Source organism: Marmota flaviventris, chromosome 1 (assembly GCF_047511675.1).
Source record: "Marmota flaviventris isolate mMarFla1 chromosome 1, mMarFla1.hap1, whole genome shotgun sequence".
Classification (NCBI taxonomy): domain Eukaryota; kingdom Metazoa; phylum Chordata; class Mammalia; order Rodentia; family Sciuridae; genus Marmota; species Marmota flaviventris.
Genome location: NC_092498.1, coordinates 218,214,533 through 218,238,145, shown reverse-complemented (window position 1 = coordinate 218,238,145; position 23,613 = coordinate 218,214,533). Strand labels below are relative to the sequence as shown.

General features: G+C 60.2%; 1 protein-coding gene and 1 long non-coding RNA gene across 12 annotated transcripts; both read left to right on the top strand.

The window, feature by feature from the left end:
- The first annotated feature begins 395 nt into the window (after positions 1–395).
- Ankrd24 (ankyrin repeat domain 24) lies at positions 396–23,075 on the top strand. Of its 11 annotated transcripts, XM_071603839.1 has the most exons (22): positions 6,955–7,091; positions 7,297–7,383; positions 8,292–8,378; positions 8,480–8,610; positions 8,684–8,772; positions 9,849–9,913; positions 10,308–10,365; positions 11,387–11,457; positions 11,620–11,726; positions 11,830–12,017; positions 12,730–12,758; positions 13,281–13,361; positions 13,462–13,593; positions 14,181–14,225; positions 14,309–14,407; positions 15,665–15,737; positions 15,967–16,085; positions 16,211–17,761; positions 19,903–20,070; positions 22,179–22,316; positions 22,518–22,583; positions 22,748–23,075. In XM_071603839.1, the coding sequence occupies exons 2-22, from the start codon at positions 7,345–7,347 to the stop codon at positions 22,823–22,825; spliced, it is 3,414 nt and encodes a 1,137-aa protein (XP_071459940.1). In that variant the 5' UTR covers positions 6,955–7,091; positions 7,297–7,344; the 3' UTR covers positions 22,826–23,075. The 11 variants fall into 11 exon arrangements, with proteins under 11 accessions (XP_071459942.1, XP_071459940.1, XP_071459947.1 ...); XM_071603841.1 differs by lacking the exons at positions 6,955–7,091; positions 7,297–7,383 and adding an exon at positions 396–578; XM_071603846.1 differs by lacking the exon at positions 8,292–8,378 and having other exon boundaries at positions 6,956–7,091.
- LOC139702517 (uncharacterized) lies at positions 20,086–21,735 on the top strand. Its single transcript, XR_011705126.1, has 2 exons — positions 20,086–20,284; positions 20,435–21,735. It is a non-coding gene; the product is annotated as an uncharacterized lncRNA (long non-coding RNA).
- Positions 23,076–23,613: the final 538 nt, after the last annotated feature.

Genomic DNA, 23,613 nt, shown 5'->3' with positions numbered 1-23,613 from the left:
CTGAGCCCCTATGATTTGCCATACTGTGCTAAGGACATCACTGGAAATCGACCACTAGTTGGTCACGTAGAAAATATTGCCAGGCACAGTAGTCACACCTGTCATCCCAGATGCTCAGGAGGCCGAGGCAGGAGGATCACAAGTTCCAGGCCAGCCTCAGCAACTCTATGAGGCCCTGTCCAAAAAAAAAAAATAAAAAAAAATAAAAGGGCTGGGGGGTGTGACTCAGTGGTAGACTGTCCCTGGGTTCAATCCCTAGTACAACAACAACAACAAAAAAGGAATTATCTCCCTCATTTTATAGATGAGGGAGGTGAAACTCAGAGAGGGCAAATAACCTGCCAAAGGACCCACAGCAGGTAAGAGATGGAGCAGGTCCCTTTCTTGCTTCAGGGACCAGAACTGCCCAAGGAAGAGGAAGTGGTCCTCTTTCAGAGGGGAGGCAGCTGACCTGCCATCCACCAGGACTGGTGTCCTTCACCCTATTCCACCACTGCCCTCCCCAGGTGGCTTGGGGGAAGGAGGAACACCAGACACTGGCAATGAAGACCCTTCGGGCTCGATTTAAGAAGACAGAGGTGAGTGAGACCCCGAGATGCCTAGCCACCCCCAAACAAAGGCTCCTGCCTCCCAGGGCTTGGCCAAAGACGCAGTGAGACTCTGGACCCTGTCGCCTGCCCCTCATCAGATTGATCTTTACCCAGCCTTGATAAGGCCAGGGCCCAACCTGCTCAAGGCTCTTGAGGGCTCCTCCCCACCCCCACCCCACCCCGTCAGGTTCTTGGCCTCTGGCCTCTGCCTGCAGCGCTTCCCTGTGCACTCCCTCCACCTGGGCTGCCCTGTCCCCACGGCCACCCTCACAATTTGCCTCCAGTAGCGCCCCTCGGCGGATCTTTGCTCCACCAGCCTCGACGACCACGCGCTCCTCTGAGGACCCCGTTTCTCGGAGTCCTGAGCGCTCGCCTCCAGCAAATGTGTCTGAGATGGCGATCCAGGCGCACAGGGGAGGGCCTCGGGAGGGCGGGGAGACCCGGGAGACCCTGCCTGGTGCAGCCGGCGAGATAAGCCCGAGAAGAGGCAGATTTTGCGGCACAGAAACAAATAGAGCGAGGAAGGGATTCCAAGCTCAGGAGTCCGGGGAGTAGCCAGGGGTGCCCGGGGGGAAGGTGACCCCAGAGCAAAGAGCGGAGTAGGAGGGGGTGGGAGAGAATGTGGTGGGTGGGCGGGACGCCCTTGCGGCCTTGGGGGACTCTGAACCCCAGAGAGGGATGCTCTTTGCCCCATTACCCCGGCCCCTCCTGGTGCCCCCGAGTTGCGACCAGCATGTGGGCTGCCCCCAGGCACCGGCAGAAAGAAGCCCCGTGAGGCATCTCACTGGGTTGGCAGCCAGCCTTCCCCAGGCCTCAGGTGCCCGGCCTGGTCGGGCTTGGCTTGTGACTGAGGAGGAAGCCAGGCCTGGAGAGGCTGACTCACCTTCCTGGTCACCAAGCAAAGTGGCTAAGGGGAGATGCACACCGCGTGGCAGAGTCCAGGGCCTTGGTCTTCCTACTGCCTGATGTGGCCTCCCCACCATCGGGGTCTCCAGCAGGGTCCGCCTTTGGGAGCTGAGCTGAGTGGTGTGGGGACAGCATGGGAGTGGGTGGCTGGGCAGGAGGGAAGAGGCCAGGAACCAGACTGGGCTTTACTCCCGGGCTCTGGCTTCTACTCTTCCTGATTTGGCAGGTGACTGTGCTTTGTCAACACCCTCCTGTGGCTTCCCTTGGTGCCGGTCTATTTTACTATTTTATTTATTTTTATTGTTGATGTTTCAGGGTGGTTCTTCTCCTTCTCCTTCCCAGAGGGGCTTTACCACTGAGCTACATCCCCAACCTTTTTTATTTTTTATTTTGAGACAGAGTCATACTAAGTTGCTTAGGGCCTTGCTTAGGCCTGGCCTCAAACTTGCAATCCTCCTGCCTCCATCTCCAGAGCTGCTGGGATGACGGGCGTGTGTCATTGCACCCAACTTTTTTATTATTTAAGCTTTATTTTTTTTAATTAAGTTTACGCCATTGAGTTTATTGTTTTACTTACTGGGGGGTGGTGCTTGGGATGGAACCCAGGGCCTGGCACGTGCTAGCCAGGTGCTAGCCAGGGAACCGCAGCCCAGAGGCTTTATTCACTTTTATTTATTTAAATTCAAATACTCCGAAGAGCTGCAGTGTGCTTGAGGCAGGAGCTTTGAGCAGGCCTTGCTTCAGACCCTGGGTTCCACCCCCAGCACCTCAAAAAAGAAAGAAAGGAGCAAGGAAGCTGCTCAGGGTCACACAGCGGGGACACCTGCCCTCCCTGGGGCTGCATTGGCACAAACCTGGACAGGATGGGGGCCTTTGGCAGGTGCAGATGGGGACGTGCGTTGACTGGAGAGATTGAGACTGCGAAACAGGGAGAGAGGGGATCAATGGCCCATTAATTGCCTAAAAACGCGACACCAGGTCAGCTTCATTCTCGGAGGAAAGATCCTGGAGTCTCCCTCCCATCGGGAGGAATGACCGGTTCGCACTTCTCCCTAAGCATTGCCAAGAAGTCTTCGCCAGTGGTAACCAACCACACCACGCCTAATTGCAAAAGCAGGACTGTGTTTAAATCACGTCTTGCAAAAAGTTTCTACAGCTAACAAAGAGACACCTAATTTGGGACGTGGGTGTGTTTGGGAAGGTTTGCGACGGCGCCTTGAAGGCGCAAAGTCCAGGTGGAGCGCGGTGGGGCATGTGGCAAGACCTCGCAACTGGCGCGAGGTGGCGAGGGGGTCGGGGTGGGAGGGGACGGTGCGCGGGAGCTGGAGGACTGGCCGGGCGCGAGACGCTGCGGCAGATGGGAGGCCTGTCCCCCGTTCCCCTGGCCGAGCATCTGGCCATCCGCCCGCCCTCCCTTCCTCCTCCTGCCCTTCTCCGGTGTCGCAGCAGGCAGCCGGAGTCAAGTTCCTCTTTTGTTCAGTAGCCCCCAGGGAAGAAAACCAACCCTGGCGACTGCGGATGGCCTGGCGATCTCCCCGGACCGAGCTTCTCGGGTCCAGCCGCCGCACCTGCGCCCGGGCCCGCCCTCGCGCGCACGCGCCGAGCTCCAGGGCTGCTCCTGCGCCCGCCCTTTCTCCCAAGGCCCGACAGGGGGCGCTCCTTGCTCCGCCCTCCCGGGCCCATTTCCCCATCTAAGATGGGAGTCGCCCGCCTGCTCTGAATCCCAGCCGCCCTGCTGCCCTATTTCAGGTTTCGTGAAAATCCCACCATTGGGAAGATTGGGGCTCGTAGAGATCCGGAGACTCCAACACCTCCGCGCTTGCTGGAAAGCCCTACTCTCGTTTTTATCGTCCAGGGCCCCCTTTGTGCGACAGGGTCTCTGTTGCCCAGGCTGGCCCCGAACTCCTAGGCTTAAACAGTCCTCCAGACGGCCTCCTCGGGGTGGCATGTCACCTTGCTCACCTTTGTGTGTGTGTGTGTGTGTGGGGGTACTGGGGATTGAACCTGGGGCACTTTAAACTGAGCCACATCTCTAGCTTTTTTGTTGTGAGACAGGGTCTGCCTGCAGCTCCCAAGTCGCTGGAAGAGTCACTATTTTATAAATTCACTCAACATACTTATTGAGCACCTACTGTGTACCAGACCCTTTGTTTAATGCCCTGCTGTCAAAACCTTAAAATTCTTAATACCTGTGACCAAGGAGCCCTACATTTTCATTTTGCACTGGGCCCCAAAAAATCTAGTCAGGGGGCTGGGGTGTGATTCAGTGGTAGAGAACTTGCCTGGCACGTGCAAGGTCCTGGGTGCGCCCGCAGCACCGCAAAACCACTTACAGCTGGTCCCTCTAGGGATACAACAGGGGTCAAGATGGACAAACATCTTTGTAACAGGCGAGATGACATTTGAGGGAGACAGCAAGAGTAGACAATAGTTTTCAAATGATACTTTGTATTTTCGGTGGTGATAGGAGCCACGCGGGTGTAGAAAGCCGCTGGGCAGGAGTCTCCGTGCGCAGACGGGAGTGGATGGATCTGCGGGGCAGGTGCTCCCTCAAGGGGAACTACCAGGCAAAGGCAGGAGGGGGCGCCAGCGGTTTGAGGACCAGAAAGGAGACGGCCGGGGCGGGCTGGCTTGGTCCGGGCATGCGCTCAGGGAGGCAGGGGCAGAGGATGCTAGGAGCTCAGGGGTGCAAACCCTCCCTACGGCGGGCAGGCAGTGTTTTTGGCTTCCGGGCCAGCGGCCGCCACTGTGCGGTTGCATCTTGAAAGCAGCCTGTGCCTGTGGTAAATGGATGGGGCTGGCTCGTCCCCAGAAAGCTTTATTGCTGAGCTGTGAATTCATCACGTTCGCCGCTAACGATGTATTATTATTATTCTGATTTCCCTCGCAGCCACTTGCAAGTGTAAAACCATTCTCAGCCACGCTGTTGGGGGCTGTATATAAACGGGGCAGGCAGGGGAGGGCTGCTGCCCGCACTTCGTGCTGAGTGGGGTCCCCAGAGGCTTTGCACAGGGGAAAGAGGAGCTAGGCGGGTCAGGAAGTGGCTGCTGGCTGCAGCGGGTGGCGAGGGAGGAAAAGGGTCAAGGGCGGGTGTGCAGACCAGGAGGACGTGCGGTGCCTGCAGTTTGGGGTTGACAGGGCGGTGGCCACCAAAGGGCCACTCCATGTAGTGCAGCCGGTGGGGGTGGCTGGTGGCTTGGATATGGGTGATGACCAAGGTGATGCTGGGACTGGCTTGAGCCCTGGGGACAGGGCTGTGCCCGGCACACTGCAGTGGGCTCTGAGAGGCAGTCTGGTCTGAGCTTACCCGTACCTAGGAAGACAGGTGGAGAGGGTGGAGGAAACGCGAGCTTGGGCTGGGAGATCCATTTCAGTCTCCTCCTGGACGTGCCTGGTGTCACCCCCACCTCCCAGGGTGAGAGGAGGGGGAGCCTCAGCTCCTCCCAGCTGCTTCTCACCAGCTGCTGCACCCGACAGCCCACCCTTGCCTCCGTCTGTGCAAAGGCAGCTAAGGAATCCTCAGGCCACCCACCTAAGCCTGGAGTCTCAATGGGGGAAGGGGACAGTTCTGCCTCTCCCCCATCAGGGACTGGCAGCAATGTCCGTGGCTGTCCTGACTGGAGAAGCCCCTGGCATGGAGCAGGTAGTGGCACTCGCAGCCCTCAGGATGCCCACCCCAGAGAACCATCTGGCCCCAGAGTCCAGTGCCGAGGGAGACACCTGGCTGTATGGTGTCTGCTCCGTTATCTACTCCATTTAGCAATTGAGAACTTGAGGCTCAGAGAGGGGAAGTGACTGGCCCAAGATCACACAGCTGGTATAACAAGCCGACCCCCACCCGCCCGCCGCCTCTACGGGACCCCTGCTCCACAGGCTCTGGAAGGCCTCGCCTGGACTCTTCCTCTGTCCCCTGTGGGCCCAGCCTCTCCCGATGCCTTCTTTTTGTGAATTTGCAGTTGCATCACCGGGTCAGAAGCCGCAGCACCCCACACTCCTCCTCCTCCGCCCCAGATGCCTCTGCTTTGCCAGCACCTCCTCTCCCAAGCACTGGGGCTCCCTGCTCAGTTCTGGCCACTCTTGCCCTGGGGTCATCTTCTCACCAGCCCCGGCCTCTTCCCCAAGCCACATGTCAGGCGCCACTGGGCATGTTCCCTGGACGCCCACCGGGCCCTTTGACACTGGATGGGTTTGAACTTCCCGCGTGGAAGATGGTCCTTTTCCAGGACACAACTTGGTGATGAACATGTCCCCCAAAGACCAGATCACCCACCCCAACCTCTGCTTCTCTGGCCCCACAGCGACTGATTTCTGTCCAGTCTCCCACTTTCTTCCATGTGACCCGGGTTGCCCCCTCCCCACCCATCCTTCACCTGGGGCTTCTGAAATGTTCAGCCTCGAGTGCGGAGCCACAGGCAGGAATTGCGCACACTGTCTGTGGAGTGTCCAGGCCTGACTAGTGCATCTGGCATCCAGCAGACACTCAATAAATGCTTCTGGCTGAAGGACCCTCTTCCCTAAAGGGTACTCTGGTGCATGTTTGTTGAGCTGTGTGCTAGATGCTGTTCCAGGCACAGGGACACAACACTAACCAAGTGACCAAGACACACCCAAAGTGCTTCCCCCCTTGTGGAGCTAACAGGGTGAGGCAGGGTGAGAGGGTTGGGAAACAGACAGGTGTCTGGAGAGGTGTAGCCATGCAGAGACAGCAGGCGATGTGAGGGGTGCTTGGGAGGTGCTTGTTTGAGGCTAAAACATCAGGAGGAGGGTGTCTGGGGAGGGTGCTGAGGGTGCAGCCCTGCAAAGGCCCTGGGGCAGCCCAGCCTGTTGTGCTGGAGGCTCCGAGAGGAGTCTTGTGGCTGGAGCAGAGGGAAGAGGGGGAGAGGAAGGAGGCAGGGAGGGCACAGGGCAGATGGCACAGGGCCCTCTGGGCCATAGAGAGGACTTAACTCTGAGGGAGATGGGAGCCATGGAGGGCTGTGGGCAGAGGAGAAGGGCCTGGCTCTGGTGCTCAGAGCTACTTTCTGGAGCTTCTAGGAGGAGACGGAGGGTGGGGAGGGTGCAGCAGAGCGACTGCACTGTGCAGGTGGCCACCACCATTCCTTCAAGTTCCCTTGCAGGAAGCCCTCCCTGACTCCAGCCACATAGGGCAGCCTCACAAGCTCCCCACTCGGTTCCGGTCATGGCCACAAGCACATGGTTCATGAGTCTATGGGTACATGCCTGTCTCTCCAGGGACCCCGTGACAGCAGGGACTGTCTCAGTCACCACTGGATCTGCCCGGCTGAGGGCAGGCAGAGGAGACAGACCTCCCCGCACCTTGGGGCCAGAGCCAAGGGCATGTCCTGTGTCTTTCAGTGGATTTAGCTGAGCATCTACTGTGTCGCGCCCTCCAGTGTCCCCAGGAGCTAGCCGTAGAGCTACATCTGTATTGGATGAGTGAACCGAGGTTTTTCCTTGTGCTCACTGAATGCCAGGCACTGCGTGGTGCGGTGCTTCGCATACAGTGTCTGGCGAGTGCTCCTGGTGACCATTTGCCGTGGTGACTGCTTATCCAGAAGCCCGTTCCGCAGTTGAGGAAAGGGAAGGGGACAGCCGGTAAGTAGCTCAGCCCAGCCAGCCAGGTGGCCAGGAGCCACTGTGCGCGCGAGGGACCGAGGGACGAAGGCGAGGGGCGAGGCCGCGGGGTGAGGCCGGCGGGCGGGGCCCGCAGAGGGACAGGCATCCCGCGGGGCGGGGCCGGTGGACGGGGCGGGGCCCGTGGGCGGGACTCCGGCTCAGGCCCCGCCCCGCCCGGCCCCAGCCCCTCGGTCCCGCGGCCCCGGAACCCGCCACCCGTCGCCCGGACGCCATGAAGCAGCTGTGTCTGTGCGCGGCCACCTCCTTCGCGGTAGGGCCGAGGGCGCGGGTCCCTCCTCTCCCTCCCGTCCTGGCCGCCCGCCCCCCGCCCCCACCCCAGACCTGGAAAGATGCGCGAGGGAGGGGTCCGGGGTGACGGCAGCTTTGGGGGACAAACGGGCCGTTTGGTGACACACAAGGGCACGCTTGGGGAGGGCGTTTGGTGACACACAAGGGCACGCTAGATGGGGAGTTAGAGTGTAGAGGGCATTTGGAGGGACGGTTCTGAGGCTAGATGGGAGCAGGAGAATATAGAGGGCATTTGGGGGGACAGTTGGGAACCCGATTTGGAAACGCTGGACCATTTGCAGGGACAGTGTGGAGGCTGTTCGGGGAGGCAGCTGGGAGGAGATGGCATTTGGGAACTGTTTCAGAGACCACTGAGGGGAACGGGTTTGGCTGGTGGTTGGTTTTTGTTGTTATTTATTATTATTATTTCTGAGGACATTTTGGGATAATGATTTGGGACACTTGATTTTAGAGAATACTTCAGGCATTCGGGGGAGGCATTTTGGAATGCAGTCAGGCTGTGATTTTGAGTGGACAGGCCTTGGGACATTGGGGGGACGGTGGTGCCAGGTGCAGTCATGGAAGCATAGGTGGGGCAGAGTGCTTTGGAGACGGGAAAGGGACCTCTTGGGGGCCTAATGGGGAGACTCTGGGGGTAGTTCGGGAAAGACTGTGGATCCATTTGCTGGAAGTGAGGTTGCAGAGGGGGAGTCACACTAAGGGACATGGGGGCCTTGGACAGTGGGGCCGTGTTTTGGGAGAAGCGGGCTGTCAGGGTGTTAGCAGGAGGCTGGGTGCATGGCTGGGGCGATGGGCCTGGGGAAGATGCTGGGGGCGCGAGCTTGGGAGACACTGTCTCAGGCCCCCCGCCCAGGACCACCTCCCCTGCAGCTGCGGCTCAGCCCCAGCGACCTCGGCTCCTGCCCGCCCTGCGGCCCCTGCCCCATCCCGAAGCCGGCAGCCAGAGGCAGGCGCCAGGCAAGTGCCCAGGGGCGGGCGGCCAGAGCCCAGAGCCCCTGCCAGGGGGAGCGGGGAGGGGCAGCCGCCAGCCCAGCCCCACACGCCTGGTGCCCCCACAGGGCCAGGACTGGGGCAAGAGCGACGAGAGGCTGCTGCAGGCCGTGGAGAACGAGGACGCAGCCCGCGTGGCCGCGCTCATTGCCCGCAAGGGGCTGGTGCCCACAAAACTGGACCCTGAGGGCAAGTCCGCGTGAGTGCCCGCGCCCCAGGGGTGGGAAGGCTGGGGGGCAGGCGGTGGCTGACCTCTGACCTCTGCTCCCCAGGTTCCACCTGGCAGCCATGCGGGGTGCAGCCAGCTGTCTGGAGGTGATGCTGGCCCACGGCGCCGATGTCATGAGCACGGACGGAGCAGGTACGCAGTCCGGACCCCAGGTGGGAAGTGGAGCAGAGGCCAGGCCCCAGCCCCAGCCCAGCAGGCCCTGCTTCGAGTCCTGCCCATCCCCGTGGGAAGAGGGGGCCCCCACAGCCCCCGGGACAGGGCCATGCCAGCCAGCGAGCCCACGGACAGAGACTTTGGCTGGTGTTGAGCAAGGAGATGGCAACTGTGAACAGGGAGTGACTAGGGTCCGGTGGAGGGTGGATCAGAGGAAGCAGCTGGAACAGGGGAGCCTCTGGGGCTTGGGGAGCTTCTGAGAAAATGACTAAGGCAGAGGAGGAACCTGGGGTTCCTCCTGAGGTAGTCAGACCACGGGGGGGCCTTGGACCTGAGGTGCACCTAGGGTGTTCAGGGGGAGACCAGGGAAGTGAGTGGGGAGGGCAGGGCCTGGAGCTGGGGAGAAGCTGGGCTCACGGGAATAGCTGAGCCTAAGAAGAACAAGTGGGGCTGGGAGGACCTGGGCTGCAGGGCGTGGCTGGGCCTAGGAGCAGCCGAGCTCGGGAGTAGCTGCAGCAGTGGGAGAATCTGGGCACACGAGTCAACTGGAGACCCGAGGGAATAACTGGGAAATCACGGCCAAAGGGAGTCCTGGAGACTCGGGGTGATTGGGCATGGGCAGAGCCACGTCCAAAGCTCTGGGGTCCAGGCATAGCAGGCAGGGATCAGGGAGTAGCTGGGGGTTGGCCGATGGGACAGGGTGGCACCTGGGACAGCAGGAGGATCTGGACGAGCAGGAACATACCGCATCCTGGTGGCTGTGACGGCCGAGCTGGAACTCACTGCAGGGAGCCCCCAGAACAGCTGCGACGTGGGGAGTAGCTGTGACTGTAGGTCGTGAGTTTGTGGGTGCAGAGTGCAGCTTAGATTATGAGGTGTCCGGGACACCAACTGGCTGGGGCTGGGAGACTCTGACCACAGGGAGCAGCGCAGTTGTGAGAAGTAGCTGGGGCTTGGGGACTTAGCCACGGGGCAACTCCACACAGCAGACTCGGGTTTGGGGGCAGCTGGGAACCCCTGCACTAGCCAGAGCTCTAGTGAACCTCTCCTTGCAGGTTACAACGCCCTCCACCTGGCCGCCAAGTACGGGCACCCGCAGTGTTTGAAGCAGCTGCTGCAGGTCATTGGCCTTCTTTTCTCAGATACTCCCTGGACTCCAGGTTCTCCCTGAACCCCAATATGCTTTGGCCCTTTCACTTTCAAGCTCTAGCTACTTCCTGGACAACCTCGTACGCCCCACGTCAGGACGCCCTCTCGGCACCACAGACGCTTCCTGAGCCCCTTTCCCTCAGCACGACCTGCTTTTTCAGCCAAGGTCACCCTCAGAGGGTCACCCTCAGAGCACCCAGCACTTTCTCACCAACCCCAGGGCCTGACAGGTGGCTCAGCACGCCAGGGAGCTGGGACAGGGCCCCAGGAGCCTGACATTCAGCGAGCCCTCGCGGGGAGGTGGTCCTAGGGAAATCAGGAGGGAGAGGCTGGCTGTGTTGCAAGTGGCCTGTGCCCCTTCCCAGGCATCGTGCGTGGTGGACATCGAGGATGGCAGTGGGTGGACAGCCCTACATCACGCAGGTGGGTGCGCCCCGCCCACCATGGTGGAGGGGGTGCTGGGCTGGGGTCATTCTGGCCAGGGTCTCTCCGTGGTGGACTTCCTGAAGCCTCCTCCTTTTCCTTACCAAGCACCTGCTGTGTGCTGGGCATGGGGCTCCGCACCATCCTCAGTGCCCTCAGAAGCACAGGCTGTCACCCTGTTGAATGGACGAGGAGTGCTGAGGTTCAGTCCTGGGGGGAGACCCTACGTCCCCTCTTTCCTGTATTCAAGCGGCTGGTGGCGTAGCCTGGGGATCACCAGGTCTTTATGAGGACGATGGCAGGGCTGCCCGGGGTTTAAGTCCCCTGAGGAACTGGAGCATCTCTGGAGAGCTCAAGGCCCAGGCAGCCAGTGGCTTCCCATCCACTGCAGACTCCTTCCCGAGGAGGGGGAAGGACCCACCCACTGAGCCGAGCCCACCGCCGGGGAAACATTTGTTCTTAGGGATACAGTAGGACTGGGCTTGGTTCAGGGTCTTGGGGCCTGTCCCAGACTTCCTGCAGTTGGGTTTGCCGCCCCCCGTGGTGTGGCGCCTCCAGTCTCCAGTGGTGTGGGCCTTGCTGTGGAAGGCCCTTGGTTTTCCGCACCCTGCAGACATTTGTTGGATGGGTACCTAACGTGTGGCAGGCGTCCCTCTAAGGGCAGCAAAGGAAACCCACGCTCCCTCAGGCGCACAGCAGGCTGTACATAGAGTTTGCTGGCTGAAAAATGGGTTCAACACGCTGCGCCAATCAAACAGGAGGAAGTATGTGAGGATGGGCGCGGCTTCCGCCTTCCCGGGGAGCCACAGTGGACCGTGCGTGGCATGGGAGAGGGAGGCAGCAGCGGGTCCTAGACTGGCTCTCTCTGCCTCTGAGCCCGTGGGGGGCCGTGGGCCTCGCTGTGGGCATGGTTTCCTCATCTGTAGGAGGAAATATTGCCTTCGTTGTAAAAATGGCATCCGGGTAGGTGGCTCCCCCCAAATGTCTGCCCTCTCCCCTTCCCCTCTTTCCTCTACTCAAGCGGCTGGAGGCTGTCTGTCCTGCTCAGAGATACTCTGCTCCTTCAAGGCACATCTGAACCCTCGGGACCGGGTGAGCCTGAGTGTTTTAGAGATTCCACTTGAGGCGTGTGCCTCCAAGTGGCCGCCCCAGGCCCCCTTTGCAAAGTGCGCGTCGGGGGCGAAGCTGGGGCCGCCGTCTGGCCTCCCTGCCTCCCAGGGCCAGCTCCTCACGGCTCCTCCTCCTCCCTGCCAGTCGGGCGCAACGCCTCTCATCATAGCTGCTCAGATGTGCCACGCGGACCTGTGCTGGCTGCTCCTGCAGCAGGGGGCTGCTGCCAATGACCAGGACCTGCAGGGCAGGTGAGCTCTGGGACCTAGGGGCCTCCTCCTCCTCCCAGCCTGGGGCTGGCGGGGAGGGAGGTTGGCGATGTGCCCGCCCCTCAGCAGCCCCCTTCCCTGGTAGGACAGCCCTGATGCTGGCCTGCGAGGGGGCCAGCCCCGAGACCGTGGAGGTGCTGCTGCAGGGCGGGGCCCGGCCAGGCCTCGCGGACGCCCTGGGCCAGGACGCCGCTCACTATGGTGCCCTAGCGGGGGACAAGCTCATCCTGCACCTTCTGCAAGAGGCAGCTCAGCGTCCCTCCCCGCCCAGTGGTACGTGAGCGCGGTCTCCCTGTGATTTCAGGCACCCCCCCGAAGTTTCTTTTCTTTTTTTATATCTTTATTTCTGTTTATTTATTTTTATGTGGTGCTGAGGATGGAACCCAGGGCCTCACGCATGCGAGGCAAGTGCTCTCCCATTGAGCTACAGCCCCAGCCCCTAGGCAGTTTCTTATCACCCCTTTCCCCCTACTGTGGGTAGTTTCAACATACCCCATACCTGCTGCATTATAGGAGGTTTCATGGTTCCCCTACTTGAGGTTGTTTCAAGGAGCCCAAGAACATTTAGAGTAGTCAGGGGTCCACTCTGATTTCCCGGGTCATCCTTATTCTTACAGCTCCACCTCTCTGGGCGGGGGCTGGGGCTCAGTGGTAGAGCGCTTGCCTAGCATGCGTGAGGCCCTGGGTTTGATTCTCAGCACTAAATATAAATAAGTAAAATAAATGCCCATCAACAACTGAACAGAGAGCACCTCCCTCTCCTCCTAAGAAGTGGCAGCCCACCCACTCCATCCTGGAAGTGCCATTGTCCTTTCTCTGGCTTTCAAGGTCCCTCCTATCATCAAGGTTTCCTGCCTTGAAATCCCTGATCCTTGGGCAATTGGACCCCCCAGGCCCCTGGGCCCCCTATTGCCCTTCTTTGAGGGAGAAGGGAGCCCCTGGAACTGAGCGCCTGACCCTGCTTCCCTCTCTCCCCTGCCCCTAGGGGACGACTCAGGCGAGGCATCATCTCAGGTATGGATCCCCAAGGAGCCAGACCCTCCCCGTGCACACACTCATTCTCCTTGGCCCCAAGCTCTGTAGAAAGGGAGGAAGAGATGGACCCCTGCCCGGTTATACCCGGGCGGACCTGTTTGGCGTATGCTGCCACCAAGTGGTGACTGCATGCATAATTCCCCAAACCCAGGGACCATCCAGAGATGGGGCCAGTTCATGGCACTGGGTGGGTGACCGGGGACTGAGGTTGGCGAGGGCTGCTCTGGTCAGGGAAAGGGGCTTGGCTTCTGCCTCCCCTCCACCCCCATTGTCAGTACCTTGGCTTCACGGGGGAAAGAAACTAGTGGTCTGTTGGACCAGGAAGAGCCAAAGCCCGGGCAGGGCACAGGGTGAGGTTGAGGACTTCAGGGAAGGCCATCTCACCCCACGTGGGGGGACAAGGGAGGACTTGGGGAAGCCAGGCTGGCCGGCTGGGAGGTTGACGGGGTGGGCGGGCTAGCGAGGTGGCCCCCACGTGCTCCTTCTCCCTCTGCCCACCAGAACTCCGTGTCCAGCCACGACCAGCGAGGGGCTGCCAAAAAGCGGAAGGCACCCCAGCCGCCAGCCAGCATTCCCATGCCGGTAAGGACGCGGGCGGGGAGGATGGGGGAGCCACGCAGGGCTCTGGCTCCTACGTGGGCCTCATCTAAAGGCGGTGGGCACCGGGCGGGGAGGGCAACAGGATGATCGCGAAGCCTATGAGGAGATCGTGCGGCTGCGGCAGGAGAGAGGCCACCTCCTGCAGAAGATCCGAGGCCTGGAGCAGCACAGGGACCGGAGGCAGCCAGAGGTCAGGAGGCAGCAGGCCTGGGAGGTGCATTTCTGGGGAAACATGGCCTTGCCTTTTTCACCTTCTCCACCCCTGTGTTCCTCTCCTCACTGCCCCAGCCACATGGGCTCCTCGCTGGGCCTCCAACATGCCAAGCTGGGTCCTGCCTCAGGGCCCTTGCACGGGCTGTTCCCACTACCCACAATGCCGTTCCCTCACATGCCCCCCGGCTCCCTCCTCGCCTCTTGAGGCCAAACTCGCCTCCCCTTCCCAGCTTATTTTAAACTACAGCCCCTGTCACTCACTCTTCAGCTTGCTCTTTCCATTCTTGGCTCTTACTGCTGTGGCTTGCTGTAGATTTCATTCATGTCCACCGACCCGCACAAGCCCACAGGCGGCCATGGTTGCCAGTGCCTGGCTCACAGTAGGTGCCCAATAAATAGTTACTGAATGGATGAATATTCGGGTGAATGAATCAGTTAGTGGCCCCCAAACAAAGTCTGCCCCCAAATAGGGGCCCCACAAGAACTTGTGCAGGGGATGATCAGACAGAGTGGGGTGCTACTGCGCTAGCCAAGGGGGGCGGGAGGTAAGGCCCCGCATATCTACGACCCTTGCCTCTCCTCCGGCAGCCGCAGGAGGCCGAGGCCGGCTCGCTCCACAGCCTGCAGAGACAGGTATGCAGCGGGGGCGGGGGCAGAGCGGGCGCCCTGCCCCTGTTTCCTCCTAGAGGCACCTCAGCCCATGCCTCCTGCCCCAGGTGCAAGAGCTGCGGCAGCTGCTGGCGGAGAAGCAGGAGGAGAAGGAGAGCCTGGGCCGAGAGGTGGAAAGTTTGCAGAGCCGGCTGTCCCTGCTGGAGGTGGGCAGCGGGCAGGGGCAGGGCAGGGGCTGGGCAGGAGCCAGGAGCAAGGCCAGGTAGGGCCAGGCAGGGGCGGGGCGAGCCAGAACCAGGGTGGGGCTGGGACGGGCCAGGTAGGCGGGGCCTGCAGCAGCCAGGGGGCGTGGCCTGGCAGCCATAGCAGAGCCCTGCGGCCTCATAGGTGCAAACCCACCAGAGGGGCTCTTCAGTATTAATGCCAGTCCTGGTCAGGCAGGGTGGCGCACGCCTGTAATCCCAGTGACTTGAGAGGCTGAGGCAGGAGGATCACAAGTTCAAAGCCAGCCTCGGCTATTTAGCAAGGCCCTAAGCAACTCAAAATAAAATGGCCTGGGGACTGATTCAGTGGTTGGTGTGCCCCTGGGTTCAATCTCCAGTACCCAAAGTAAGAAAAAATAAAAAGAAGAAGAAGAAAAAGCTTAGCCCTTTCACACATCCTCATAAACCCATGATGACAGACACCCTCCACTACACACATCCCCGTGGTGGACACTTCTCCCAACACCTACACTCGAGGACTCATGTACGTCTTTTAGAACAAGCACGCCTATAAACGCAGTTTCCTAGACAAGCTCACCCGAGCATGTCGTCACACACAGGTCATACTTGTGAACACGCAGCCCACAGGCCCGCCACATGCACAACGTGCCAGAAGTACATATGCACCAGAGATATCTCAAAATGTTCATACAGACAGACAAACGCACTGGTTCCTTTGCATACACCCAGCCATCCAGGACGGCTGCACGGCCAACAGCAGCAGGAACAGGCACAGGCACACGTGTGTACAGGGGGAGCAGTCACAGTGCGGACACCCCAACCCACACCCGCCCACAGCCATGCTGGCGTGCAGAGCGGACAGCATGGCCCCACCCTCTCCAAACACACCCACCCCATCCTGGGGTCCCCTCACCCAGGAGGGCAGTGTCCGCTGCACACATACCATGAAATGGGGGTTATCTGATAGTTAACATCCAAAATATGTAAGAAATCCGTACAACTCAATAGCTTTAAAAAAGCCCAGTTTAAAAATGGGCACACGGGGTGGGCGGGCAGCTCAGGGTAGAGCGCTTAGCTGGCACCATCGAAGAACCGAGAGAGGACATGGTCGGTACCCAGCAGATAGAAAGCCCTGCAGTGCTCATGGGAGTCCGAGTGTGACCAGCTCAGGCCACCCTGGGCTTTGGGGGGACAGGGGGTGGGCGAGCAGGACCCCAAGCCACTCTGTCCCCACCCCAGAGCGAGCGGGAGAACACCAGCTATGACGTGGCCACCCTGCAGGATGAGGAAGGGGAGCTGCCCGATTTTCCAGGTGAGCCCGGGGCCCTGCCCTGCCTCCATGAATCTGTCCATCTGGTCCTGGAACCCAGGAGAGACCTCCCACCCGGTGGAGAGAGTGTGACGTGGGAGGGAGGGCAGGAGGGACCTGCGAGTCATTCAGCCTGCTCAGCCTGCTCCGGGGCCCTGATGTTCCACTGCAGACCCCCACTCCTGTCCCCTGTGTCCTGGGACCCCGGGCCTGACTCTGTGCCCCCTGCCAGGGGCCGAGGCCCTGCTGTCCCGGCAGCTAAGCCCGACGGCCCAGGAGCAGGTGGCTGCACTGCAGGAGCAGGTGGCTGCACTCACGAGACAGAACCAGGAGCTAATGGAGAAAGTGCAGGTGGGGACACTGAGGCCGAGGACATGTGAGGCCTGGGTTCCCTGGAGTCAGGGTGTGCAGGGAAGGCCGCCAGTCTGCGCGGTGCCCTGCGCCCGCTTCAGCCCTTGTCTGCCCCCGACCCCCAGATCCTGGAGGACTTCGAGAAGGACGAGATGCAGATGGAGGTGAATGGTTCTGCTGAGGTGGTCCCCCTGGTCCTCTATGACTCTCTCCGGGCCGAGTTTGACCAGCTTCGAAAGCAGCATGCAGAGGCCGTGTGGGCGCTGGAGCAGCAGGAGGCAGGGCAGGCCCCAGCGGCAGAGGCAGCTGCCCACCGCCCCCCCCAGGGCTCCGATTCGGGAGCCAACGCGGCCCCAGAGGGACCCACAGGTGCCGAGCTGAACGGCACCGCGGCTCTGGAAGCCCGAGTTACCGGGGCAGAGAACACGGGTGAGGAGACTGCGGGAGCCGAAGCCGCGGAAGCCAGGACTTTGGAAGCGGCCACCGCAGTGCCCGAGGCCGAGGCAGCCGCCGATGCTGAGGCCCAGGAAACAGAGGGGGCGGGAGCCCAGGCCGAGGCAGCGGAGGCCTCCGCAGCGCAGGTGACCGCAGTGAAGGCCGCGCCCGGGGGGAAGGCTGGAGCTGCCACCCCGGGGGCTGAGGCCACTGGCCCAGAGGCCACAGAAAGGAAAGCAGACAACCCAGAGGAGGCCCGCGGCGAGGGCGGTGCCGAAGCCCGGCTCACAGAGCCCCGGGCCGCACACACGGAGGCCGCGGATACGGAGGCCGCCCGGGGCGCCGGGGTCCCCGCGGGCCCCGGCCTGCACCCCGGGGCCGCTGAGGCCTCCGAGAAGCTGCAGGCGGAGCTGGAGACCCGGATTCGCGGCTTGGAGGAGGCGCTGCGGCTGCGAGAGCGGGAGGCGGCTGCCGAGCTGGAAGCGGCCCTGGGCAAGTGCGAGGCCGCAGAGGCCGAGGCCGGTCGGCTGCGGGCGCGGGTGCGCGAGGCCGAGGGCGCCGGGGCCGGTGCGGGCAGCGGTGGCGACACCGGCCAGCTGCGGGCGGCCCTGGAGCAGGCCCGGGAGGACCTTCGCGACCGCGACTGCCGCCTGCGGGAGCTGGAGGCGGCCTCGGCCTGGCTGGACGAGGCGCGGGCCGGCCGGCTGCTGGCCGAGGAGGAGGCCCGGGGCCTGCGGGCGGAGCTGGCCCGACGGGAGGAGGCGCGGCTGGAGCAGAGCCGGGAGCTGGAGGTGCTGCGGGAGCAGCTGGCCGCGGCCAGGGCCGCCGGGGAGCAGCAGCGGGCAGCGGCCGCCGAGCTGGGCCACGCGCGGGACGCGGCCGAGGCCCGGGCCGCGGAGCTGGCCGCGGCCTGCGAGGAGGCCCGGCGGGGCCTGGCGGAGCTGCGCGAGGCCTCCGAGGCCCTCCGCCGGGCGTCCGTGCCCGCCTGCGAGCACCGCCGGCTGCAGGAGGAGGCCCTGGAGCTGCGCGGCCGCGCCGCCGGCCTGGAGCAGGAGGTGGTGGCCGCCGGCAAGGAGGCCGCGCGGCTGCGGGCGGAGCTGGAGCGGGAGCGCGGGGGCGGCGTGGCCCGCGCGGAGCACGAACGCACGGTGGGCGCGCTGCAGGCCGAGGTGGCCCGGCTGCAGGGGCAGCTGGAGGAGCTGGAGCGCAGGCACGAGAGGACCAGCGCCGAGGTCTTCCAGGTGAGCCAGCGCCCCGCCCGGCACCGCCCGTGGCCTGGGGGCCTGCAGCCTGGGGCCTGCACCCGACAGCTTGTTGACAGCCATTGACCCCGTCGAGGTTTCTGGGGCTCGTGGGACCCAGCCACCCGGAGCCCCTGATGTTTCACCTGGTTCCTCTCTTTTTAACTCATTTTGACCTCATTTTTAAAAATGGCAGCTACGTCTTGGGATCTGGTTATAGAACCCGTCTGTCCCGAGGTTGTGCCATCTTCTGTATTTCCTTTGCACCTCTTTTTAGTTCACGATGATGACATCTCTTTGGTTTTTAACCCGTGTGCGTGGTGTGAGGTCGGGATCCACGACCACGATTTTTGCAAGCAGCGGATTTCTCCATGTTTTCTCCCAATGCCCATTGTCTCTGGAGGTCATGTTGACCCTGTGGTTTCTTCCAGCTGGCTGCTTTACCGTATCCTAAAAATGCTCTTACAATTTTCACCCCTTTGACCAAACTCTAGAAAGAAGATATTATGAGCAGGACTTTTTGATCTCAATGGACTTGTTTTTTGTCTATCTGTTTTTCCAGGACTGGGCATTGAACCCAGGGCCTCACATATGCCAGGCAAGCATTCTTCCCCTGAGCCTTAACCCCAGCCCAGTTTTTATTTTGAGGCAGGGTCTCTCAAAGTTGCTAAGGCTGGCCTTGAACTTGTGAGCCTCCTGCCGCAGCTTCCTGCCTCAGCTGCAATTATAGGCATGCACCACTGCACCCAGCTGAGGTTTTTATTTTGTTTTGTTTTGCTTTAATCCAGGGTTTTGGTTTGGTTTTTGTCCTGAGGGTGGATCTTTGACTTGATCTCTTTACTTAAACAACAAAAGCAGCTGTGTTGACAAATATTGAATAAGAAACCGCATTCTTTGACTGTTATCACGAAAGAATTTTCCTGTCTGTGCCTCTGTTTGCTCATCTGTGTGATGGAAACAGTAGTAGTAGTTCCTAGTCACTGTGTGTGGATTACATGGGCTTATTTTTTTAAATTTCTTTTAGTTTTGATGTACCTTTTATTTATTCACTTATTTATATACAGTGCTGAGAATCAAATCCAGGGACTCCCACATGCTAGGCAAGTGCTCTGCCCCCGAGCCCCAGCCTCGGCCCCTACGTGGGTTTATTCTCCACTCTAGCAAGAACTGTAACTGGTACAAGTGTCAAAGATCCACAGCAGAATATCTGTTTTCAAGGACACACACTTTCAAACCCCTTAAATCCTCAGTCGACTTCCTGGAGTCCACAGTCTGATTTATGCCCACCTTCATGCTTATTTTCTAGATTTTACCTTTTGCACGGTGACTCATTTTTAGAGTGACTTCCGCAGGTCTGGTTTTTAAACATTGTTGACATATAGCCAGTCTGTGTTGATGGGAGTATGCAGTTAGAATCCATTTCCCCTGGAGCTTTGTTTTTATTTTATTTTACTTTATTTTTTATGTTTTGGTTCTGGGAATGGAAGCCAGGGGTGCTCTACCACTGAGCCACATCCCAGTCCTTTTTATTTTATTTTGAGACAGGATCTTGCTGAGTTGCTGAGGCTGGCCTCCAGCTTGCCATCCTCCTGCCTCAGCCTCCCATGCCACCACACCTGGCTCCGGGAAACTAATTTCTAAAGCCAATCCGCCCTTCCAAGAAGGAACTTTGCAAAGGGAACGCTGCCCCATCTTTATTTCTGTGAATGCACGCATCCACTTTTCCATGTCTTCGGCTTTTCCTCCGATTCTCTTTCACTTACCTTTTGTAAGAAGTCTACGAACTTGCACCACCGACAGAGAACATGATAATATGAAAAAATGACAACTCTGACTCCCACTCAGCATGGTGAGCCAGGCACTCCCCTAGGCAAACGCCACAGCTCCGCGAGGTGGCAGCTAGCATGATTCCCTTCGTTTCGTATCTGAGGAGATGGCACAGAGAGGCGAAATCACTTGTCCCAGGACACACAGCTAGCGAGTACAGCAGAGGTGCGGGGTGGATCTGAATATGCACAGGGCCAAGAGGAATTCAGAACTTACGTGGGTCACACCGCTGGGGTCAACATGGACTTGAGCGTCCTCAGGCCAAGAAGCCTGGGGTCCCAGTGCCCGAGAGTCATGAGGGGCTTGGGCCGCAGGTGCAGCGGGAGGCGCTGTTCATGAAGAGCGAGCGGCACGCGGCCGAGGCCCAGCTGGCCACCGCGGAGCAGCAGCTACGGAGCCTACGGACCGAAGCCGAGAGGGCTCGCGAGGCCCAGAGCCGCGCCCAGGAGGCCCTGGACAAGGCCAAGGAGAAGGACAAGAAGGTGGGTGATCCGTCCCGTGCTCCATGGACCCCACTCAGCAGAGGATGGTCCCCAGCGGAGCGGGGGAACCAGCCCATCATGCAGATGGGGATCAGGCAGAGGAGGGGGCTCAGCCACGGCCACCAGGCTGCAGAGTGTTTACCGAGGGCTGAGGCCGGCCAGGCCCTAGGCCCTGCAGTTTGTCCTCCTGCCAAGTGCTCATAAGATCTGCAAGGTAGGGCTGGGGATGTGGCTCAAGTGGTAGCGCGCTCGCCTGGCATGCGGGCAGCCCGGGTTCGATCCTCAGCACCACATACAAAAAAACAAAGATGTTGTATCCGCCGATAACTAAAAAATAAATATATAAAAAAAAAAGATCTGCAAGGTAAATCTCCCCATTGAGGAAACTTAGGCACAGAGAAGTGAAGCCACTTGCTCAAAGTCACAAAGCCAGGCAATGGTTCAGCCAGGGTGTGAACCCAAGTTTTTAAGTTTTGTTCTTAAAACAACCCCAGTAATACTGACAACAGTGCCTGCCGGGTGTTGGACTGGCCCTCTTCCTCACAGTACCATTTTTCCTCTACCTCTAACCCTGAAAGCCAGAGACCACTTTTAACTCCATTTTCCTGGTGAACAAACTGAGCCTCCAAAAACTGAAGTGGGGCTCAGTCATACATGTGCCATGTATGACATGTGTCATACATGAGACCCCCATATCCTGGGGTGCTTACCATATACCTGTCCCTGAATCACTGTGTAACCCTGGACAAGTCACTTTACCTCTCTGAGCAGAAGTCGCTTTGTCTGTAAAATGAGGAAATTGCAATTGGGCCAGGAGTGGAGGTCACATCTATAATTCCGTCTACTCTGGAGGCTGAGGCAGGAGGACCGCCAGCTCAAAGCAGCCTGGACAGCTTAGCAAGACCCTGTATTAAAAAACAAAAAAGACCTGGGGGTGTCACTCAGTGGTAGAGCCCCCCAGGTCAATGCCCAGGACCATAAAATTGCAGTTGGCATTGTGGTCTATGTACAGTGGGGTCTGCTCCAGGGGATACTGGGGCTGTCATTCCGTCGTCCAGGCCCTGCAGGGTGCTCAGCAGCGTCCCTGGCCTCCGCCCACTCCAGGCCAGCAGCTCTGCAGCTGTGACAATCACACATGTTCCCAGATATGGCCCATGTTCCCTCGGGCAGGATGGCCCTGGTGGAAAATGTCTGGTCTGGGGTGATCCTAAGGCCTGGCGTCTAGCGCGTGCACCGCGGGCCAGGCACGGTTTCATCTTAACCTTAGTGCAGAAGCACAGTCGCTTAAGAGCGCGGTTCTCCCATCTCACAGGTGAAGAAACAGGGTTGGGGTGGTCACCTTCCCCCTCAGGAAGAGTAGAGCCTGCCCTTCTTTTTTTTGAATAGTTTTTTTAGTTATACATGGTTACAATACCTTTGTTTTGTTTATTTATTTTTATGTGGTGCTGAGGATTGAACCCAGGGTCTCACTCCTGCGAGGCCAGCGCTCTACCGCTGAGCCACAACGCCAGCGGAGCCTACCCTTCTTGATGACGCCTGTCATCTCTGCCACTCAGCAGGCAGCGGCAGGAGGATGGCGAGTTCAAGGCCAGCCTCGCAACTTAGCGAGGCCCTAAGCAACTTAGGCCCTGTCTTAAATAAAAAATAAAAACAGCTGGCGATGTGGCTCAGAGGTGCTCAGTCCAAAAAAACACCCTGCACCATCAGGGACACGGCCCAGGGCTCTGGACTCCAGCCCGACGGGGCCAGGTGGCCTTGAACTCTGCTGTATGCCAACCCGCCCCTTGCAGAGACACCAGCGGAGACCCCAGAGAGCCGGGAGGGGACCTTTTCCTATAAAGGGCCAGAAAGTACAAATGTCCTCTGACCCCTAGGGCCGAGCCGGCAGTGGCCACGCCCTCTGCCCTCAGGTGCAGTCCAGGGGACACAGCCCGACTGGTGGGCTCGGTCGTGTGCAGATGAAGCCGTTCACAAATCTCAAATGTGAATCTGATGGAATCTTCATGTCACAAAACACGTCATTTGGGCCTTCCCCCCCACGTGTAAAGTGTGGTCTGTTCTGTGGGGTGCGGGCCTGGGGAAGCCGGCTGACGACACCCCACCCCCAGATCACAGAGCTGTCCAAGGAAGTCTTCAGCCTTAAGGAGGCCCTGAAGGAGCAGCCGGCCGCCCCAGCCGCGCCCCGGGTGGAGGTGGAGGTGGAGGCCCTCCGAGGCCAGGTGAAGGCCCTGCAGCGGCAGATGGAGGTGAGGATGGCGCTGGCCAGGGGCGGGCTGCGCAGGTGCACTGCACAGTCCTGGGCGGCCCCGGGGCAGGAGGGCAGGTGCCTGGGCAGGAATTCCCAGGGTCCAGCCGTCGGGGCCACCCTGGGGCGAGCAACAGACTCGGTGAAGCAGGCGGGAGGTGCCTGGGGGCTGCCCCTGTGAGCACTTGCCCCGTGCCCACAGGAGGCTGCCCGTGACCACTGTGCTGTGGTGGCGCTGTATAGGAGCCACCTCCTGTACGCCATCCAGGTGAGTCACCGCTCCAGCTGCATCTCCGCCACCCCCCCCCCACACCCCGGCTCTGGTCGGGCCTCTGCTGCCCTCTGGCCTCCACTTTCCTTCTGGGGGTGTGTGGGAACACAGAGGCTGGGCAGGTGGCCCCAGGGTCTCTCTCTGCCCCCCACGGCTTCCAGGGCCAGATGGACGAGGACGTGCAGCGGATTCTCAGTCAGATCTTGCAGATGCAAAGGCTCCAGGCCCAGGGCCGCTGAGGCCAGCAGGGGGCTGCGCAGCCCGGCTCAGAACCCCAGGCCCCCGGCCAGCCGCTGCCCCACAGGCGGCTGGGATTGGACACGTGGACACCAGCCTGGGTCCCCTAAGTGGCCCCATCTCTGCAGCTGTCCCCGCACACTGTGGTTGGTCAGGTGTGCCTGCCCTCCCCACGGGGCAGCTGCGTATGTCCTGCCCAGGTCCCGACCCGACGACACCAATCCAGGAATAAAAGATCTCTGCACAGACAAATGCACACGTGGCCTGACTGACTGACTGACTGGTCCTGCTGGGCGCCTGCGGCAGGGCAGGGAGGGGCGGCCCAGGACAGGAGCCCCGCCCAAACTCAGCCATGGGGGTAAAACCACCACAGCAATATGTTTTAAAATGAGAATGGGTGCAGAAAAGTCGGCTGCGGTGCAGCTCGCTGGCCGGGACTTGTCCAGCAGGCAAGGCCCCGGGTTCCACTCAGCCCTGGAAAGCCACACCTGAAAATCCAGCGGCTCGGGAGGCTGAGGCAGGAGGATCGCAGGTCCTGGCCAGCCTCAGCTACTCAGTGAGACCCTGTCTCTGAATAAAAAATAGGGCTGGGGGGGGCTGGGATCGTGGCTCAGCAGTAGACGCTCGCCAAGCACAGGCGGGAACCGGGTTCGATCCTCAGCACCACATAAAAATAAAGGCATTGTGTTGTGTCCATCTACACCTGAAAAATAAATAAATATTTAAAAAAATAGGGCCAGGGATGTGGCTCAGAGATAACACACCTCTGGGTTCAATCCCCAGTACAAAA